The sequence below is a fragment of the Hetaerina americana genome, unplaced genomic scaffold (genome assembly GCF_022747635.1).
Source record: "Hetaerina americana unplaced genomic scaffold, ioHetAmer1.1.p SCAF_1, whole genome shotgun sequence".
Lineage (NCBI taxonomy): Eukaryota > Metazoa > Arthropoda > Insecta > Odonata > Calopterygidae > Hetaerina > Hetaerina americana.
The window spans coordinates 4,711,868-4,729,843 of NW_027286069.1; the positions used below are offsets into that span (position 1 = coordinate 4,711,868).

General features: G+C 34.1%; 1 protein-coding gene across 3 annotated transcripts in view; it reads left to right on the plus strand.

Moving 5' to 3' along the window:
- Positions 1-2,887: 2,887 nt before the first annotated feature.
- mxt (Eukaryotic translation initiation factor mextil) overlaps positions 2,888-17,976 on the plus strand; it is a 59,438-nt gene continuing 44,349 nt past the window's right edge. For all 3 annotated transcript variants that reach the window (XM_071584943.1, XM_071584952.1, XM_071584959.1), the window contains exons 1-7: positions 2,888-2,976; positions 3,122-3,266; positions 3,366-3,506; positions 4,248-4,411; positions 7,598-7,838; positions 12,855-12,926; positions 16,744-16,804. In XM_071584943.1, coding sequence (XP_071441044.1) covers positions 2,974-2,976; positions 3,122-3,266; positions 3,366-3,506; positions 4,248-4,411; positions 7,598-7,838; positions 12,855-12,926; positions 16,744-16,804 — 827 coding nt within the window. In that variant the 5' untranslated portion in view covers positions 2,888-2,973. The remainder of the gene's footprint in view (positions 2,977-3,121; positions 3,267-3,365; positions 3,507-4,247; positions 4,412-7,597; positions 7,839-12,854; positions 12,927-16,743; positions 16,805-17,976) is intronic.

Genomic DNA, 17,976 nt, shown 5'->3' on the forward strand with positions numbered 1-17,976 from the left:
AAAAAAACTGTTAGTTGTATAGTTTAAATAAAAATTTTAATGAAGATATATGTATGTTCTTATTTGTATTTTCTGAAGGGGAATAAGTAAGGTGGCCCATTAAAGAAATTAACTGCTTGTCGTCATATTTTGAATTGAGAAAAACAATAATATTTCACTTGTTGGAATTGCGGTTAATGTCAGTTCCAGCAGGGATTGCAGCTATTTCATCTTCTACTTGGAAACACATACCCTCCCCACCCATCATTCTTTTCTGAAGGTACTGAAAAAGGTGAGAGGAAGGAATTTATTCCTCTCTGAAGAGACCTACTTAGCCGGTTAAAATTGAAAAATACCTGGTGTCAGGTTTTATTGGGCTCTTCCCTACTTCTACGAGGGTCATCCGGAAAGTAGTACCCGTTCGTGCCGCATGAAGTGCTGACGACGCGAGTAGCCGCTGGACGAGGTCAGATAGCTTCAGTGGCTTGTCTGCCTTCTCTGAGCCAAGTTGCGTGACGCTAGCATTGCCTGTGTTGTTTCTGTGATTGTTTACAATGTTTAAAAAAATTGAGAACGCCGCCAGTTGTGAAGTGAGGGCAGTGATTAAATTCCTCAATGCAAGAAACGTTCGCCCATGTGATATTCATCGCCAATTAAAGGAGGTGTATGGAGACAATGTAATGGACGAGTCGTCTGTTCGGCGGTGGTGTCGCAACTTCAACATGGGGAGGGGGAACACACACGACGATGAGCGTTCGGAGAGACCGTCTGTCATTACAGACCAACTGGTGAGCTCAGTTGACGAATTCGTGAGGAACGATCGGCGCGTCACAATTGATGACATCTGTGAGCATTTTCCCAATGTTTCTCGAACAATTGTTCATGAAATTGTTAAACACCATCTGCATTATGCAAAAATTTGTGCAAGATGGGTCCCTCGCGTATCTCAATGAGCTGGCGGCGAAGGACTATGCAGCAGGAATACAGAAACTTGTCACACGTTATGACAAATGCCTTAATTTGCTTGGAGATTATGTTGAGAAGTAGTTTAAAGTATCCTCTTTCAAATAAAATTTTTTATGTTTGTTAATATTTACTTTTGTGTCTTTATTTCACGAACGGGTACTACTTTCCGGATGACCCTCGTAGTTAATTTTTGTACACAGACCTGTGTGGGAGTGTGCACAGCTTTCTTTTTTTTCTCTTTCCCTTTTTTATTACATAAGCATTATTACTGGGTCACTGACACAGGAGTGGTTGTGATTTTGGCTCTCAAGGGTCACTGTATCCCTCAGACCTGAGTGGGAGAGTATCTATGAGTGCTGTCAATGATTGTGTTCTAATCCCCCCTTTCTTCTTTTTTTTACATCCCTCTGTCCCTCTCCATCATAGGTTACCTTGGGCATTTAATCGAATCATTTCACAGCCATAGCAATAATCCTATAAAAGGTATGGTTTGTGGACGTTGAATATCGGGAGAAAATGAATTCATGAATAATCACCAGTAAAATTCATTTTTTTTATGTGCCTATATTTGTGTGGCTATTGCTATCTCACTCTTTCGTTTAATTTATTATTCACATCTTTTAGACTTAAGTAGAATATTTATAAATGTACATTGGAACATAGTTATGTACGGCATGGAAATATGGTCACTGAAGCAGGATGATAGATGTAGATTTGAAGCCTTTGAAATGTGGGTGTTGAGAAGAATGGAGAAGGATAAGTGGATAGAAGAAAAACAAATGAGGAATTGCTAGGCATAGTGGGGGAGGAGAAGGGATTGTTGGGAGAAATCATAAGGAGGTAGGAAAAGTGGATGAAAAGCATATTGGTCAGCAGTGGCATCTTGAAGTGTGTGATAGACGGGAGAATGTTAGGCAAACGAGGAAAGGGAAGGAACAGGATAGGAATGTTGGACGGGAGGAAGGAAGTACTCAGAGATGAAGAGGGACCTGATGTAGAGTAGGATGTTGTGTTTTGCCAGGAGTCACGAAATATTTATTTAATTAGTAGCTGTGTCCATCCAAAAACCTACCTTAACCGGTAGATTACCTAATAATAATAATCCATATACTCAACACATAGTGGATGGTTCTTGAATGGTAGACCAAATAAATGAAATGGACGGTGATGTGCCTTAGGACTTAGTAGCATACACGTTACTTAGCCCGAGGACCACTCCCCTTTTTCTCTCATCACGGTGTTATCGCGATATGACGAACTCTAACCCAAGATTAGTAATAGTTGACGCATCCTTCACTCCGATAAGAAATGGAGAGGCTAGCGATTGATCTTCAATTTTAATGGTTATTTTACAATGAAAAATATATGCCCTTGTATGCGTAGAGAATGCAATTTAACTCTATAGAGGACTAGTTGTGTTGCCGTTGATGCATGCCGATACACTGATGTGATGCATCATACACTGATGAGAAATAGCAAGCAAAGAAGTCAGTAATATCTTGATGGTTATTATCTATCAGATCATGAAGAAACGTTGCAAAGTAACTCATATTTTAGCACTGAGTTCACATAAGCCCAAAAGTACTTGATATTATTAGAGATATTGTTATTAAGTGTATTTTTATATAATTCATAGCATATTCTAGACAACCCTTTGGATTTGCAATTAGAGAATTTAACATAGATGCTAGATCTGAAGCTTTGTAATTCTGATATAGGATATATTTTTGGTTAAACAATATTTTTAAGTATTTTGTGAACTATTTGCGGTATTAGGAATATTAATGCATTTGTTTATTTTTGATTGAAGTAAAATTAACTGATGAGAAAATGTCCAAGCAAGCACATCTTTCTGCGCGTGAAGTGGATCTGAGAAATAATGCAACCAAACATCGCGCCATCACGCACGTACACAAGCAGTTTCATGCCATCTACGTACTGTCTCGTAAGTAGCGAATGTAGCTCGTAGTTTGTCTGTGTGGCAGAAGGTTTAGAAGTTAAAACCTGTATATATTTATATTTAACTAGATGGTATGAATTTGGAAAGTTTCAGTAGTATTAATGAATTACGAGGACAGCGAATTCGTTGTTGATGTTTGTCAGGTTGTGGAATAATGCTTATTTGCACGTGTGCAAATGCCAAATGGTAAGCAATTACTCCTCTTTTGTGTCTTAGATCAAACCATCGAACGACATGTCTATCAAAAGTATGGCACGATTGACGAAAACGACCCGAAATCTAGAAAAACCAAGACCTCTGAAATTAAGCAATATTAATCGACATAGTACGTTTGACGGGTCTTCTGTCAGGTTGAACTCTGGTTAGTCAACAAGATACTACGGAATTTCGCGTTCAAGAATGATCATTAATTGTCTGGAGAGTGACAATGACATGCTTTTCTTTGAATTGTTTTTTTCAGTTGAAGAAATCATGCATCTTATCGATATTGTGGCGGCAAGCATATCAAATGGTAATATTGACTCTACCATGCAAAGTAATGTAATGAATATGTGCAACAACCTAAAAGCCTACGGTCAACAGCTGGAAACCATTTATAAAGGTAAGCGGAAAGTTTCGTCTCCATGGTTGTGTTTGTTTAAATATGTTACATTGTCAGGCACACACTAGGGCACATTAAGGTATGTTCTCACAAAAATCGAATTAAAATCAAGTTGTTTTTTCTGACATAACTCTGTAGCATAATTTTATTTACACTCTGTCGCCCAACCTGGCTGTATAACCTCATAATTCTGGATGAAATTACGTAGTAATTCCAATGTTCTGTGTCTTTTTTTACGACGAATTGTAGTCGTGAGCAAATGAGGCTGCGGACTGTATTTCAGAAACTAAATAACAAGTATATTCCAATATGTTATAGCCTTATTGACCTACAAGCACATCTGTATATATATATATTTAAGATCACGTTCCAAAATATTTAATAAATATTTCTAAATGTTAAAATGGAAAGGAATTTACGAATAAGGCAACGGTTGTAAGCATTCTTAACGCCTTATATAAATTTTGTTTTAATACACATTGCCAACTTTAATACCAACTACCTCGCTTTTCCTCAAATAATATCTTATCAATGTAGTTTGAAAAGATATTATGCGAGGAAGTGAGAGGTAGTTGGTTTCGGTGTTTTAACTTCGCTAACTGTGCAGCACATCTTATTTGTGTTTTTGAGATGATGAAATTCATTAGCACTCAATCAATTTGCATCATTTACTTATAACTTAAAATAAGATAAGGCAAGTTAATAACTGACAACTATTTAGTGAGATATTCCATTCTATAGATCAACTGGACCGTGCATTTGTCACATTTCGCAACGGTTGTCGGGAAGAGCATTTGGATGTTTTATCAAGACTTCACCTTTTGGAAATAATTGAATTGAGAGCAATGCAGTGGCAAAACAAGGATACAGACTCGTACTACAAACAGAAGCTCTACCAATTGGAGGTAGGTTCTGTGCTATAGCATGAGATTTTTACAATTAGTATTCCATTGTATTTGCTAACAGATAATGCGCATCTGTCATAAATGTCTAAGATTTCCTATTCATTACTGATGCAAGATTTGTTTGGGTGCATAAATACGCTCATTCACTGTTGATAATAATTTTTCTTATTTATGGTAACAAGCAACCTTTCTCGTTATGTCAATGTTAACAAGATATTGTCTGTTAAAACTTAGTTATAATAATGCAGTTTATGTTCATGCAGACAAAATTAACCTAAGGTAAACAATTTTGAAACCACTGTCCAACTTAAAAACAGTTATTTGAGATCATTACTGTTTCTTATGTCCAGGAGTGTCTGTAACCCTTGTGAAAGTGAAAAAGTAAATAGTAAAAGATATTATGATTGTGGCAATATTAAATGAATATGGCAAATAATAAAGACCTCGAGAAAACAATGTCATTAATGCTTTAGGTGATTTGATTATTGGTTTAATAATGTCCATTCAGGGTATTTTGGTTGAACATTTTGAAGAAAAATAATACTTGTCAACTCTGGTTGGCTCCTGAATTCTGTCTAATTCCCATGTAAAGCATCTTTCAAATGTTTTGTTTTCAAGTTTTGTACTAACTTAATGCATTTGAGTTTCTCTCCTATTAAAGGAGCAGTAAATGGTGTAGGTGTAACTACTAGGTGTAGGTGTAACTACTAGTTAGTTGATTTGTACAAGAGAGACTGTTCTTCTGTAAGATGCCAGCAAGATACTGTTATTGTTTTGAGCAATATCATATCTATTCGTTAGTTTATGGCTCAGCTTTGTGGAAGTTCATGTTCTTGGAATGAAGAACACAATGTATTTTTCCACTGTTCTTTATTTCGGTACCACTAGTTTCGATGCTTAGGCATCATCATCATGTACCTGATGGTGACCCTTAAGCGTTGGTACTAGTGGTACCAAAATAAAGAACAGTGGAAAAATGCATTGTGTTTTTCATTCCATGAATACCATGTCTCATAAATTAATGAAAATTTTACCAGTGTTATTTTTTTGGCCTTATTAATGATTTTGATTTTCCTCAAGAAGCTATTGTTACCAAATGATATCCTGTGTTGCTTAAGATTAAAACTATATGCACTTATTAATTTCTTCAAAGTCTAGATGAAGTACAAATAATTGATTTATTCACAGATTGAAGTATAATATGTCCTGGGTTTTGATGAAAAACTTCAATATTTCCTTACTTCCACCATTCTTTGGGACTTTTAGAATATTCAGCTCATGCATCACATGTAAGAATTCTTTAAAACAATGTGTATTGTATTCTTATTATTTTTATTGCTTATTTCAAAACTTGTTTAACATCATTTTTATGTGTACCAAATAAATTCCAAAATTAGTTGTGAGAGCACCATGAAGGATGCCATACTTATGATGCAATGCTCTAGTTACAATTTTTGTGAGGCCATGTTTGAACTTATGGCCTTCAATTTATTCGTCATCATGTGAAGATGATTGGTGTAGATCATGGAAACATGGCATCCTTACTGATAGAAATTATATCCTGCATTTAAATCTTTTGTGATAAATCATTTCCTTGTTATTTTCTCATTTAAGTATTTTTTCCTCATTAAGCATAGCAAATGGTTGTTTCTATTACCAATGTCAATAATAAATGCTTTCAGCCGGTAGGAAGGAATAAAGCTTGAATACTTTCTTGACTGTACTCCCTTAAAAAATCCCAATTAAATCATAAACATTGGATATGCAATGGAGTGCATTTACTTTCATTTCACATGTTGATGCTGCTGCGAAACTGCATTGGTTTACGTGGATGTCGCCATGTAACTGTGAATGATGAAATGTAATTATTTTATCAGCCCCGGTAAACTCTTGAGTCTTAAGGTACTTAACCATAAGTAGTATGATAGTGTTGTTCAATGCATAATACAAAAATTACATGATAAAGATTACTGTCATGAGAAGAAATGCTATGCTGTTGTTCTTTTTTGCTGTGCTGATGGTTGAACGCTCTCTTCTCTGTTAAATTTTAAATGAAAAATGCTGTCTAAATGTACATATCCACATGGATTCATATCATCATATATATTTATCCCAAAGGGTGGATGCATGGAGAGGGTATGAAGCTATGGTTTCGGAAGATATGGCATCCAGCTAATATTCTGAAGAAATCATCTTTGTTAGTGTGCAATAAGTTTAGGCACAGAAAATGGGGCCAAAGAAAAGCCCTGCCATATGACAGAAGGTACATCTTGCTGTTATTCTTGGTGGATTAACTTCTGAATTGCAGGATCTGGGGGTTCAAGTCAATAAACCATTAAAGGGAAGGGCAAGGGTGTATAAAGTGGATAGAGGCACCAAGTGAAGACATTTATACAGAAAGGGAAGAATGAACCAGCCATCAGTTTCTAGTGCTTGTGAGAGGTTGACAAAGTCCTGGCATGAAGTTAACAGTGAGGCTGTCATAAAGTCTTTTAAAAAGTATGAATATAGCAATGTGCTAAATGGAAGTGAAGATGACATTTTGTTTGACTAAAGTGACAACTACAGTGAAAGTAACTGTATATATGATTTTAGTAGCAGTGATGATGAATTTGTGGGATTCTGCAATCAATAAGCTTCAATATAGTAGCTACTTTTTTAATGTAACGATTACATTTTCTTCATATTAAGTGTTAATATAAATATAATTTGATTCTTCGGTTCTGACGCAACACTTTTTTCATAACATGAAAAATTGCTGCACATGTAATGCACCGAAGTATCTTATGGTCCGGGAAGTGCAGTATATATTGAAGGACAGTGTGATGTTGATGATTATGGTTGAAGATAGGATGTCAGGTCACCATGGAAGAGGTAGTAGACCAGATGTATAGAGGAATTGGTATACATTTCAGATGGCATGTAGAGGCAGAAAGTTAGTGTATTCACAGCATATAATTTTTTATGATGCATGCTCTTTTTGGGTTCAGTGTTGTTTATGTTAAGGTTAAATTGCTGCAGAGTGTACTCTATCAGGACTACTACATTATGCATATGTTTCTCTGGGTCCATCAAAAACCTACTTCTGAACAGTGGTCTACTTCTAATAACTGCATTTAGAATTCATATTTTGGTTTTGTATGCATAGATTCTCAACTCAATTTCTTGGCATTGATATTAATCTAGGCAGGACAGAATGAAAATACCCAAGGAACCTTAAGTGGTGGCATGACTCCCACCACACCAAGTCCAGCTGCTTCAACACCATCATCTGTAGGCGCAGCAAATACAACCAGCCCTCTCCAATCCATGCTGGGCCAAGGGGAAGTGGTCAAATCTTCTGGAAAATATTCCAACCCAACCAAAATCCCTAATAAAAATTACTTCAGAGATGAGGTGGTAATTCGTAATTCAGATTCTGGAAAAGGTAATTATGATAATCACAGTGTAATATAAATTATTGTCTATCTAGCATACAGTATTATTGAATATAGTCTCCCTGTGTATATATTTGTAATTTTGTCAAAAAATGGGAATAAATCCTAAGGTTGTAGTGACTCCAATGCCGTGGCAGTAAATTTGAAAAATGCTAGGTGGAAATAAAATTTGAAATGCCTTTTAAAAACTCCCTTTTAGTATTCTTAAGTATTCCTATAAAAACTCTTCCATGTCTCATGAAAGGTTTTCTCAAATGCATACTAAATCATAGTATCTAAGTTTAGTATAGTAACTAAGTTTAGTATAGTAACTAAGTTTAGTATAGTAACTAAGTTTAGTATAGTAACTACATTTAGTATAATAACTAAGTTTAGTATTATCATTTTACTTCCAGGATTCATCACATGCTCCATTTAATATGTTACTTTGTTTTTGATGTTCTTCTCTTAATTTTAAAAATTTGCTTGAACTGAAACTTGAAGTTGCCTAAAGTGATTGTAAACAATAACGTTTACCGTTAATTAAATAAATGTTTGTTGTTGTAAAAATCATATCTTTTTGATCTGAGAATGACATTTATGAAATTATTTTTTACAACTCTGAAAACCTCTTTGGGTGGTCTTTTTGGGTGCCAGTATTGAGTTTCCTACCTGGTTTTATTCAGAAATATCCACATTAAACCCAAATAATTTTCTTTGTTTTGCTATTTTTTTTAAAGCTGTGATTTTTATTTCCCATTTATTATGAATATTGGTTAGTTCAATAGTTTCAGCCTCAACTTTGTGGAAGTTCATTTTAATAAATGAAAAAGAAACACTTTGTTCCAATCCACCAATTTATAATAAATGAAAAAGAAACACTTTGTTCCAATCCACCAATTTATTACAGGTACGACTAGTTTCGACGCTACAGCGTCATCCTCAGGTACAAAGTTTAAAGTCACAATCATAGTATATATACTCTCTTCTGGAAAGGGTGGGGGAGTTGTGGGAAGAGGGGGCGGGGAGGGGAGTACGGGGGTAGGTACGAAAGTATGTGGGAGAGGGTAGGAAACACCAGGAAAAGCGTTAGTGAGTGGGGGGGATTGGAAGGTGGGTTAAGAAAGGGGAAATTAGGGGAAAGGGGAGGGGATTAGTAAGCTAGGGATTTCATTGGTCAGTATAATTTGAGTCAATGGCTAATGGGGATAAAGGTACGGGTTAGGAGTCAATGGGAGTTGGGGGGAAGGGGTTATTGGTTCTGTTTTTCTGTTATTGCTAGGGAGGCTTCCAGGAGAGGTGATACGTTTTCAAACAGAATGTCATTGAGTAAAGGATGTTTCTTCATTGTTCTCCGGATCTCCAACTCTTCCTTCTTGTCCATCCTCCTCCCTTTTTCTTCCCGATGTAGTATTTTGGGGATGAAATCGCTGGTGTGATTTTCCTCCCACAGGTGTTTGGCAAAGTGGGATTGGGCTAGGTTACACTTCTTGTAGCACCTCTTGTGTTCCTCCGCTCTTGTCCGCACCGCTCGACCACTCTGCCCGATGTACCTCGCACTGCAATCCCCGCAAACCATTTCATATATCCCACTGTTTTCCAGTGGCTCAACTTTATCTTTAGTTTTGTTTATGAAAATTTTAAGATTTTGTTTGTTATAGAAAGCAATTCTAAATTTGTCTTTCGGGAATAATTTGCTAATTTTTTCGGACGGGACACCATAATAGGGCAATTTTACCCACTTAAGTTTTTCCTTAATAGTTACCCCTGAATTGTAAAGTAGCTGTTGGGCTCTTATGGAGCGTTTCTTGCGGAGCATTTTGTCCACCATTTTTTCACTGTAGCCATTTGTAGTTGCAACAGAACCAATAACCCCTTCCCCCCAACTCCCATTGACTCCTAACCCGTACCTTTATCCCCATTAGCCATTGACTCAAATTATACTGACCAATGAAATCCCTAGCTTACTAATCCCCTCCCCTTTCCCCTAATTTCCCCTTTCTTAACCCACCTTCCAATCCCCCCCACTCACTAACGCTTTTCCTGGTGTTTCCTACCCTCTCCCACATACTTTCGTACCTACCCCCGTACTCCCCTCCCCGCCCCCTCTTCCCACAACTCCCCCACCCTTTCCAGAAGAGAGTATATATACTATGATTGTGACTTTAAACTTTGTACCTGAGGATGACGCCGTAGCGTCGAAACTAGTCGTACCTGTAATAAATTGGTGGATTGGAACAAAGTGTTTCTTTTTCATTTATTATAAATTGGTGGATTGGAACAAAGTGTTTCTTTTTCATTTATGAATATTGGTGTTCAGTTCTATTAAATGAGATTTTACAATAAGTTGATGTTCACACATTGAGGTTCAGTTTTCCTGCAAAATAATGGAACCACCCCCTGGTTGAGATGTTCTTCACTTGTTCAGTTACCATCTAGCTGTAAGGAAAGCTGTGCAGCTTGGACTAAAATTCCCAAAGAATCCATGTTATAATGACTAATTTATTCTGGTATTTATGTTTGAGCATATTGGTATACACAACTGATATTGCTGAAAAACTATAATTTTATTTATATTGCCCCCTTCAAGTAGAATCCCCATTTTCAAGTTTCACTTATAGGTAAAAAATGATCTTCGCAATCCTTTACTAATATAATCCTTTTCATGCAAAATACTCTAAACCAAAATTAGAAAATGCCGCCTAACTGAATATGCCCTGAGTTGCCATTTACTGTTCATGAAAGTTTCATATTTTAATATTTTATTCCGAAAGATTATGACGATGAGTCAAAAACCAAAGAACAAGTACGACAATTCAGAAGCAACATCAAAACAAAGATGATTAACCAAGTATATTGTATTTACATTAAAAGAGTTAGAAACTGAATCAAAATAATAATTCTGGCCCAAAAGCACATAACACCCAGTTTTTATTTAGATTAACCCAGCAACATTAATCTATTTATGTTAAAAAAATACCATTATTCTTTTAGTTTATGATTACACTACCTTTCAATTACTTTTCGCAAAGTTGAGACTTGAGTTAAATAAATATTATATCAGTAGAAAACTCTTTATTCACCCAATTGTATAAAAATCCTCAAAGCCAAATAGCATGAGCCTAGTAACACTGTTTCATTGTTATAATTTTTAATTTAGGCAATGAAGATCAATGCAGTGAACCCACAATGAAATTCTGTTATTTATTTATGTGTTATGTTATCATCTTTGAGCATTTTAGTTGCTTAATGATATAATTGTTGGATGTATACTCTAGTGCTGAAATATTTTAGCAACATTGATAAAAGAGCTTTAAGTTGCTCAATACGCTCAAAATTTAATTAACAGGCTGCTTTAGTGGAAAAAATTCTTTGTTGCTGAAGTGTGTGCTTGCTTAGAGTGAACCTATTCAGGGTCAAGATCATGAAAATTTAGATAGAACTGATTCATTTTCATTTTCAAATGATGTGCAAGTTGTGACTCATTCATTTATTTACCAAATGTGGATTACTTAAATTGTGGTTAATGCTCATGGAGCTCCATGTAATTATGTCTCCAATTGATTGTTCTCGTGCTTTGGAATTTTATGATAAATTTTTAAAGTAATGCTGATTAATGGATGTTGTTCAAACATTATTTTGGTAATTGTCATCCTCTTTTACATGGACATTGATCTCTGTTTTAATTTCCTTTTTTAATTCTAGGCTCCTTGGGTAGCTTTTCAGTTATTTGATACAGGCTAATATTTGTATTTTCTTGGCCACTCTGATGCCTCATTTTTCACTGTGGTATAATATACCTAATTTAGTTATTTTCAACAGTTATTAAAATCGTAATCATTGGAAAGATTTATCTAGCAAATAATGTACTTTTTGCAGAATAAAATAGTATAGCTTATTAAGAAATTTGTGGTATATAGTATTAGTAAAATCTGGTCTTCTGCTTCCTTCCACTTAAGAAAATTGTTGCACCAATGAAAACTTTAAATATATTAAAATATCATACAATGTCTCATACAAGTCAATACCCAACCACTTCAACTAAGGATTTCTAGCAGAAATCCATGCTTTAAATAGTGTTTCCACCACACATTTCCATCTTAACCCCATCTCAACTGCACACTCCACCCTTTCATATAGTCTATAAAATACATCAAATCAACAATACAGGCTGCCCTATTGTTTTTTCTGCAACTTCCAAACAGAGGGAATCTCCACCATTTCAAAACACTACCTCCCAAGTGTTTTTCCACTATTAACTGTCCAATGTTTCAGAGTCATGCCACTTCCTCAACCTTTTCCACTGAATCTTTCTCCCTCAGGACTCCCAGATGATCATGGCCGCAATAGGCATCACATCCCTTAACACCTCTGCCCTTCATTCCAATGATCTCTTAGCTCTCGTTCACTATCTATTCCCACATATTCTCAGAATTGAATTTTTTCTCTGAATCTCTTCCGCTTAATCCTAATCCACAGTACCTTCTTCTTCCATAAATTATTTGCCTCCAGATCAAAAGCTGCATAATGGGAAATAGATTCAGTCCTTGGCATGCAAACCTCTACCTTAGCCTCATTATAATTCAAAAGTTCAATATATATTCAAGTGTGACCATGAATAATTATATAATACTAAGATATTTTATTCTGTTTATGTGTTTGGATGGATATTATTTTTTTCATATTGGGTACTTTTTATATTAACACATCATTGAGGTTTATTACTAAAACCTTGATATCACAAAATATTTTATTTTCAGCTTCTGAAATTGTCAGTCAGTATATAATTTTATGAAAAAAGTTGCTTGCTTTTGGTTGAAATATTCCTTGAAATCTTTGATATGGGGTGTTTACTTCAAAATTTATAATAAGAGGTTTAACCTGCAAGTTTATGTCATTCTTAGATCTTTCTGCTCAGTAATGTTTTGTTATACCATTTTTTAAACTCAATAATTTGGGTTTTAGTTGCAATAACGGATTTTCCATCCTTTGGTAAGTTTAACAAAGTTTTTTGTTATGTGCTACAGTGATGGGAATCAAGGGAAGAAGGGTACACATGATTGAAGAGCTGAGTGAGACCATCATTTCATTCCAGCGAGGTATGCTTCCATGGGAAGGAAAAAAAGAGCATTTTCTGTGTTTCAGCATTGTGTGAATAACCTGAGATTTCTGAACTTTCCTGATACAAACTCTTAACATAATATATTCCCTAATTCTGCATGAGCCCTTCTTTTCAACAGGTCTGTTGAATCAACTCTGTTTTTAAACCTTCAATTTAAAAATAATATTTTCTAAGCATGGAGTTCATGGTGGAATATACATAACAATTGTTATTTGAAGCTGATATGGCATTCAAATGTTTTTAGCAACAGGACTTAAGAAAGCACTAGTTCTCTGGCATTATATTCATGTGCACGGAAATTTATATGTAGAATGATGTATGCTCAACAATAATTCTTTTTTCCATGCTTTTTAAATGCTTTCTATGAAATTGTGCCTCTTAGGTAGATTGAAGAATTTACAAAGACACTAAAAGTGCTTTTGTAATTTTACTTGACATATGCAAAATGCATCCAAAAATAACAATTGCATGCTGTGGCATTAATTCAATTGAAGATAAGAGAAATGCATTTTTGTGCCATGTTATTTTGGTATACCTTGTATGATCATCTGATTTTCAGTATTAATTTAATAGCATTAAAAATTCACAGCAAGAATTTTATGAGTTTTTTTTTTAAAGGACCGCACACTTATTTGGAAATACAAACTTAACGGTTGGCCTTGTAAGTAGAATTCAAAATTAGAATAGTACATGAACTTAACTTTTTATGATATATGTCATTTTTAATTTCTCCAAATCTTATTGAATATATACCTTATTTATTAAAATTATTATATTTTAGTATATCACACACACACACACACATATATATATATTCACACACACATATAGTTGAATGATAGGTAGCAAAATCTATATATATATATATATATATATATATATAGGTAGCAAAATATACTAGTCCCAAAAAATCATGTGTCCATGTTGAATATTGTGTAAGAGAAATATGTGCTAAGTTTTAAGGAGCTTAAATTTCTCATATAACATGGATTGTAATTAGATATTGAGTTTAAATTAATATAAGTCTGTGCTTAATGTGTTTTGATTAAACTGAATTGTATTAGTTAAATATTCTCCTCCTGGCTCAAGAAAGGGGTACTGCTTGGAGCTAACAACACAAATAACTATGAATTTTCCTTGAATGAGATGGAAAGGGTACATATTAGGTTATCTGACAGGCTAGGGGTGCAAGAATTTTGTGATTGGACAGGTGTGATTAAGTTTTCATGCAGATCTAAGAAAAGCCATGGCTGACTAAGGTGTTGCTTATATTTTTTTCATTTAGGATCTTCCTGTCCAAGAAAGTAATGTTACCACAGAAATTACTGTAATTAACAGTTTTAAATTCCTAAAACAGTGGAATCTAGTTTTTGTTTATGGAAAAATATGTATTATTAGTCTTATTTAGTTGAAATTTTGAAATGTCTGAAGTTCACAAAAACTTCCTTATTATTTATCAAAACTTCCTTTTGATTTTTTTACTTCAGCTCCATTCAGAAATATGAATTAGATAACATATTTTTTCAGAAAAGAAGCTGTAGAATACACTGTCTATAGACTTTAATTTTGCAGCATTTTTCATTTGTTTTTGGGAGTATTTGGAATCTTGTGTGCATGATTATAGGGATAGGGATTAAAAAGAATATTTTAAGCCAAATATAGGAAATGCCCTGGCAATCCATCATTTAAGAACAGGAAATCAACAACTAATATGGGTGATACACCAGAACGTTACTATTTTTTAATAATGCCAATAGGAATTAATTCCAGAAGTCCTACAAATCATGTTACTGAGAATTAGGTGGTGTTCTTGGATATAGCCAAAATTATTTGGGGATTCTGAAATTGGAATTAATTGTGATCCACTGTGCTTCCATCCTAAATGCAGGAGATATGGGGAAAGAGGACAGATTCTGGGGTAAGGAGTGTTAGGTGAGGAAAAAGTCTGCCTCTTAGGGTGTTGATGGGTGGTTTTGTTGCATAAATTGCTCAGGTTCCCGATAATTTTTATTCTGCATTCTGCTTATCCGCTTAGATTTCATCAGTTTCCCTGATTTCACTTTTTACTTAATAATCATTCTCTCTATGTCTACAGTTTTTATCATGTTGAAATTGATATTTTTGTTTCTTGGCATGAAACAAAACTTCTACGTTCTCTTTTTCCCTTGATTGGCTCTTTAGCAGTATTCAATTGTGGTCTTTTGTGCCAGAAATCAACTGTCCAATGAAAAATAAAAAATCTCTTTGAGTTGCAAAACTACAGCAGATTATATGCGATCCCTTGAACTTTTAATGATCACCTGAATGCTGTGTTATTGATGGTTTTATGTTGTAGTTAGTGTGATTGAAAACTAACGATAGCAAAAATAAATATACCATGACTGTATTTCTTTTGTGAATTTAAAATATGTAAACTCTGCAATGTGTCACTGTGGTATTTGACTTAAAATATACAAGTAATGCTTATTAAATCTTCAGCATGTGCATCACTAATCATTCAAAGCATTGTTCACTAGTTTTTTGTGCATAGTTATGTGACAAATCTATTAATTAATATTTTTAAATCAATATTTACATGAAGGTGAATACATTGCCTAAAGGTTTTGTGTCAAATTTTAAATGTAAACAGGAAAGATTATACATTGAAGACAATACAGATTTAAATAACATTATGGAGGAAAACATGTATGGTAGTGATGGGTTGGTTCAATGCCAGTTTGGTTCTCAATTTTGGCGAATGTCAAGGTATGGAGCAATCAACAGTTGAAACAGTAAAGAAGTAAATAAAAGGTCAACTGCCTTTGGAGAAATGATCACCTTACTTGGTATGGTGTATGAGCAAATAAATTCTTTTTAATGTCATTTATAAAAATGGTTATTTTTCCACATTTTCAGATCTTTTTATGAATACTGTTTCAAATACTTCCTAGATTAAAAACAAATTGCTTTGAGATATTAGGTTTATGAAATATTTTTGTGATGAAATAACTTTTATGGTAATTTTTTACTTTGGTAAACTGAAGTGAACAAATTTTACTGATTGTCAAGTCCACCACATTTCAGTTTGAGTATAGAGAAGTGAATTATATATTAAAGTAAAACTTGAATTCTCATAGGTAATTGTACGACAGAATCTGGTACCATAAAACCTAAAATAATTGAAGATAATTCTGTTTCTATTTTTGTGGTCATTTTGAAGCTGTTAGAGCTTCTTTTAAGTTATATTGATGGTGAAAAATGTTTGTTGAAATAGATGAATTAAAAGTTATGCTACCAACAAATAATGACAGCTTTGCTTGATTGTTTATTTTCAGTGTGAAAATGCAATTTCAGATGGGTCTTTAACTGTAGTTTGATACTGAAAACAGTGATGAAACTGTTAATTTGGTTATATTCTGCCAAGAAGTTGGACTTGCATGGCTGAATTTAAAAATAAATTAATGATTTAAAAATGTAGTCATATTTTAAGTTAATGTAGCCATGTCAAAGTTAACCAGATTATAATTAGTGCAGAATCTGGACAGAATTTCAAGGTTGTTTCACGAGAAATGAAGTTGAAATAAGATATGGGGTTTTCAGAAATAGCATTCCTTTAGTGAATTTGGTAGGTTTAATCAAAAAGGTTTATCATATCTTCATTTCAGGTGGGGCTGGTTTTTATTTATAATTTCACCTTATTCCATATTTAAATATTGGCATGTGTACGCCATAGGATATATGCAAAAAAATGTCCATGGTATTGTTTTAACTTATTTTAATTATTTATTCATTAATGTTTTGTTTTAAAATTTTAGTACATCCTGGAGCAAAGGAACGGCTTGTTCAAATCACCGGACCCAATGAGGATAAGATTATGTGAGTATCAACTTCTTCCAAATTTTTTACCTGCATATCTGGGTAGCATAAATTGCACTGTATTGCCCATGCCATTTCAAAATTAAATGGGTGTAAGAGAAGATGAGGTAAGAATGACAAATGAAGGATAGATAAAAATAAAGATGGGAATGAAAACAAGGGGATTCATATAGAAGTATATAGGCGATGAGGTACTAAAATAGTACACAAATTCCAAGAAATATTAGTGTATGCCAAAGGAAGAAAATATACCAGAGGGTTGGAAGAAAAGTATTTAATACATATAAAACATGATGAATTGCAGGGCAAAAACTGTGGTAATTAATGTACAAAATATTTACCCACACATTGAACAAAATTTAGGGTTCAGAAAGAAAATATTGAATGAAAGACAGGATATTTATTTACCATTATACATTTATATACCATGTATATAAAATACTGTATATATTACATACATATATATTATAAACCAGCTGTTTAATGCTAAATAGATTCTGAGATGTACCTGGGAATATAGCATTAATCTAGACATGCTAGTTGAGAGATTGTAAAGGTTAAGATAGAAAAGAGTTAGACATTGTGGGCCTTATTAACATTAAATGGCCCAAAGAGAATTTGGGAGTGCCAGCTATAGATTAATCACAATGGCTTTAATGAATGGAAATTCTGGAATGTGCATAATACTGCGGAAAAGTGCTGATATGAGAGTGAAGAGTACAATACAGTGAAAGGATCAGTATAATGAAGATACCAATGAAACCCACAGGTACAGTGGTAGTACAAGTTTAACATGCTGGCAATGTACTATGATGATGATGAAGTGGGTATATATGATGGTACAAAAATATTTTGTAATTTTTCACTTGTTACTTTTTGAAGTAATGTAATGGTTTCTAAGTTTTTACATCATTATCAATAGATCAATGTTAACATCCAGCGGCATCCGACTTAAATACCAGAGAGATGAGATAGAGGGCACTAATGGGGAGAAGGGGGCTTCCCTCTTTTCCCTATTAATTAAATGATAACTCTTGATGATAACTTTGTACTATTGGTAATAATGTGAAAATGTTGAAACCAGTATAGTATTTCAATATAAAACTGTGAAAAATTAAAAAGTTTTTCTATCATCATGAGTAAATACTAAAAGTGAAGTAAAAGTGCCTACA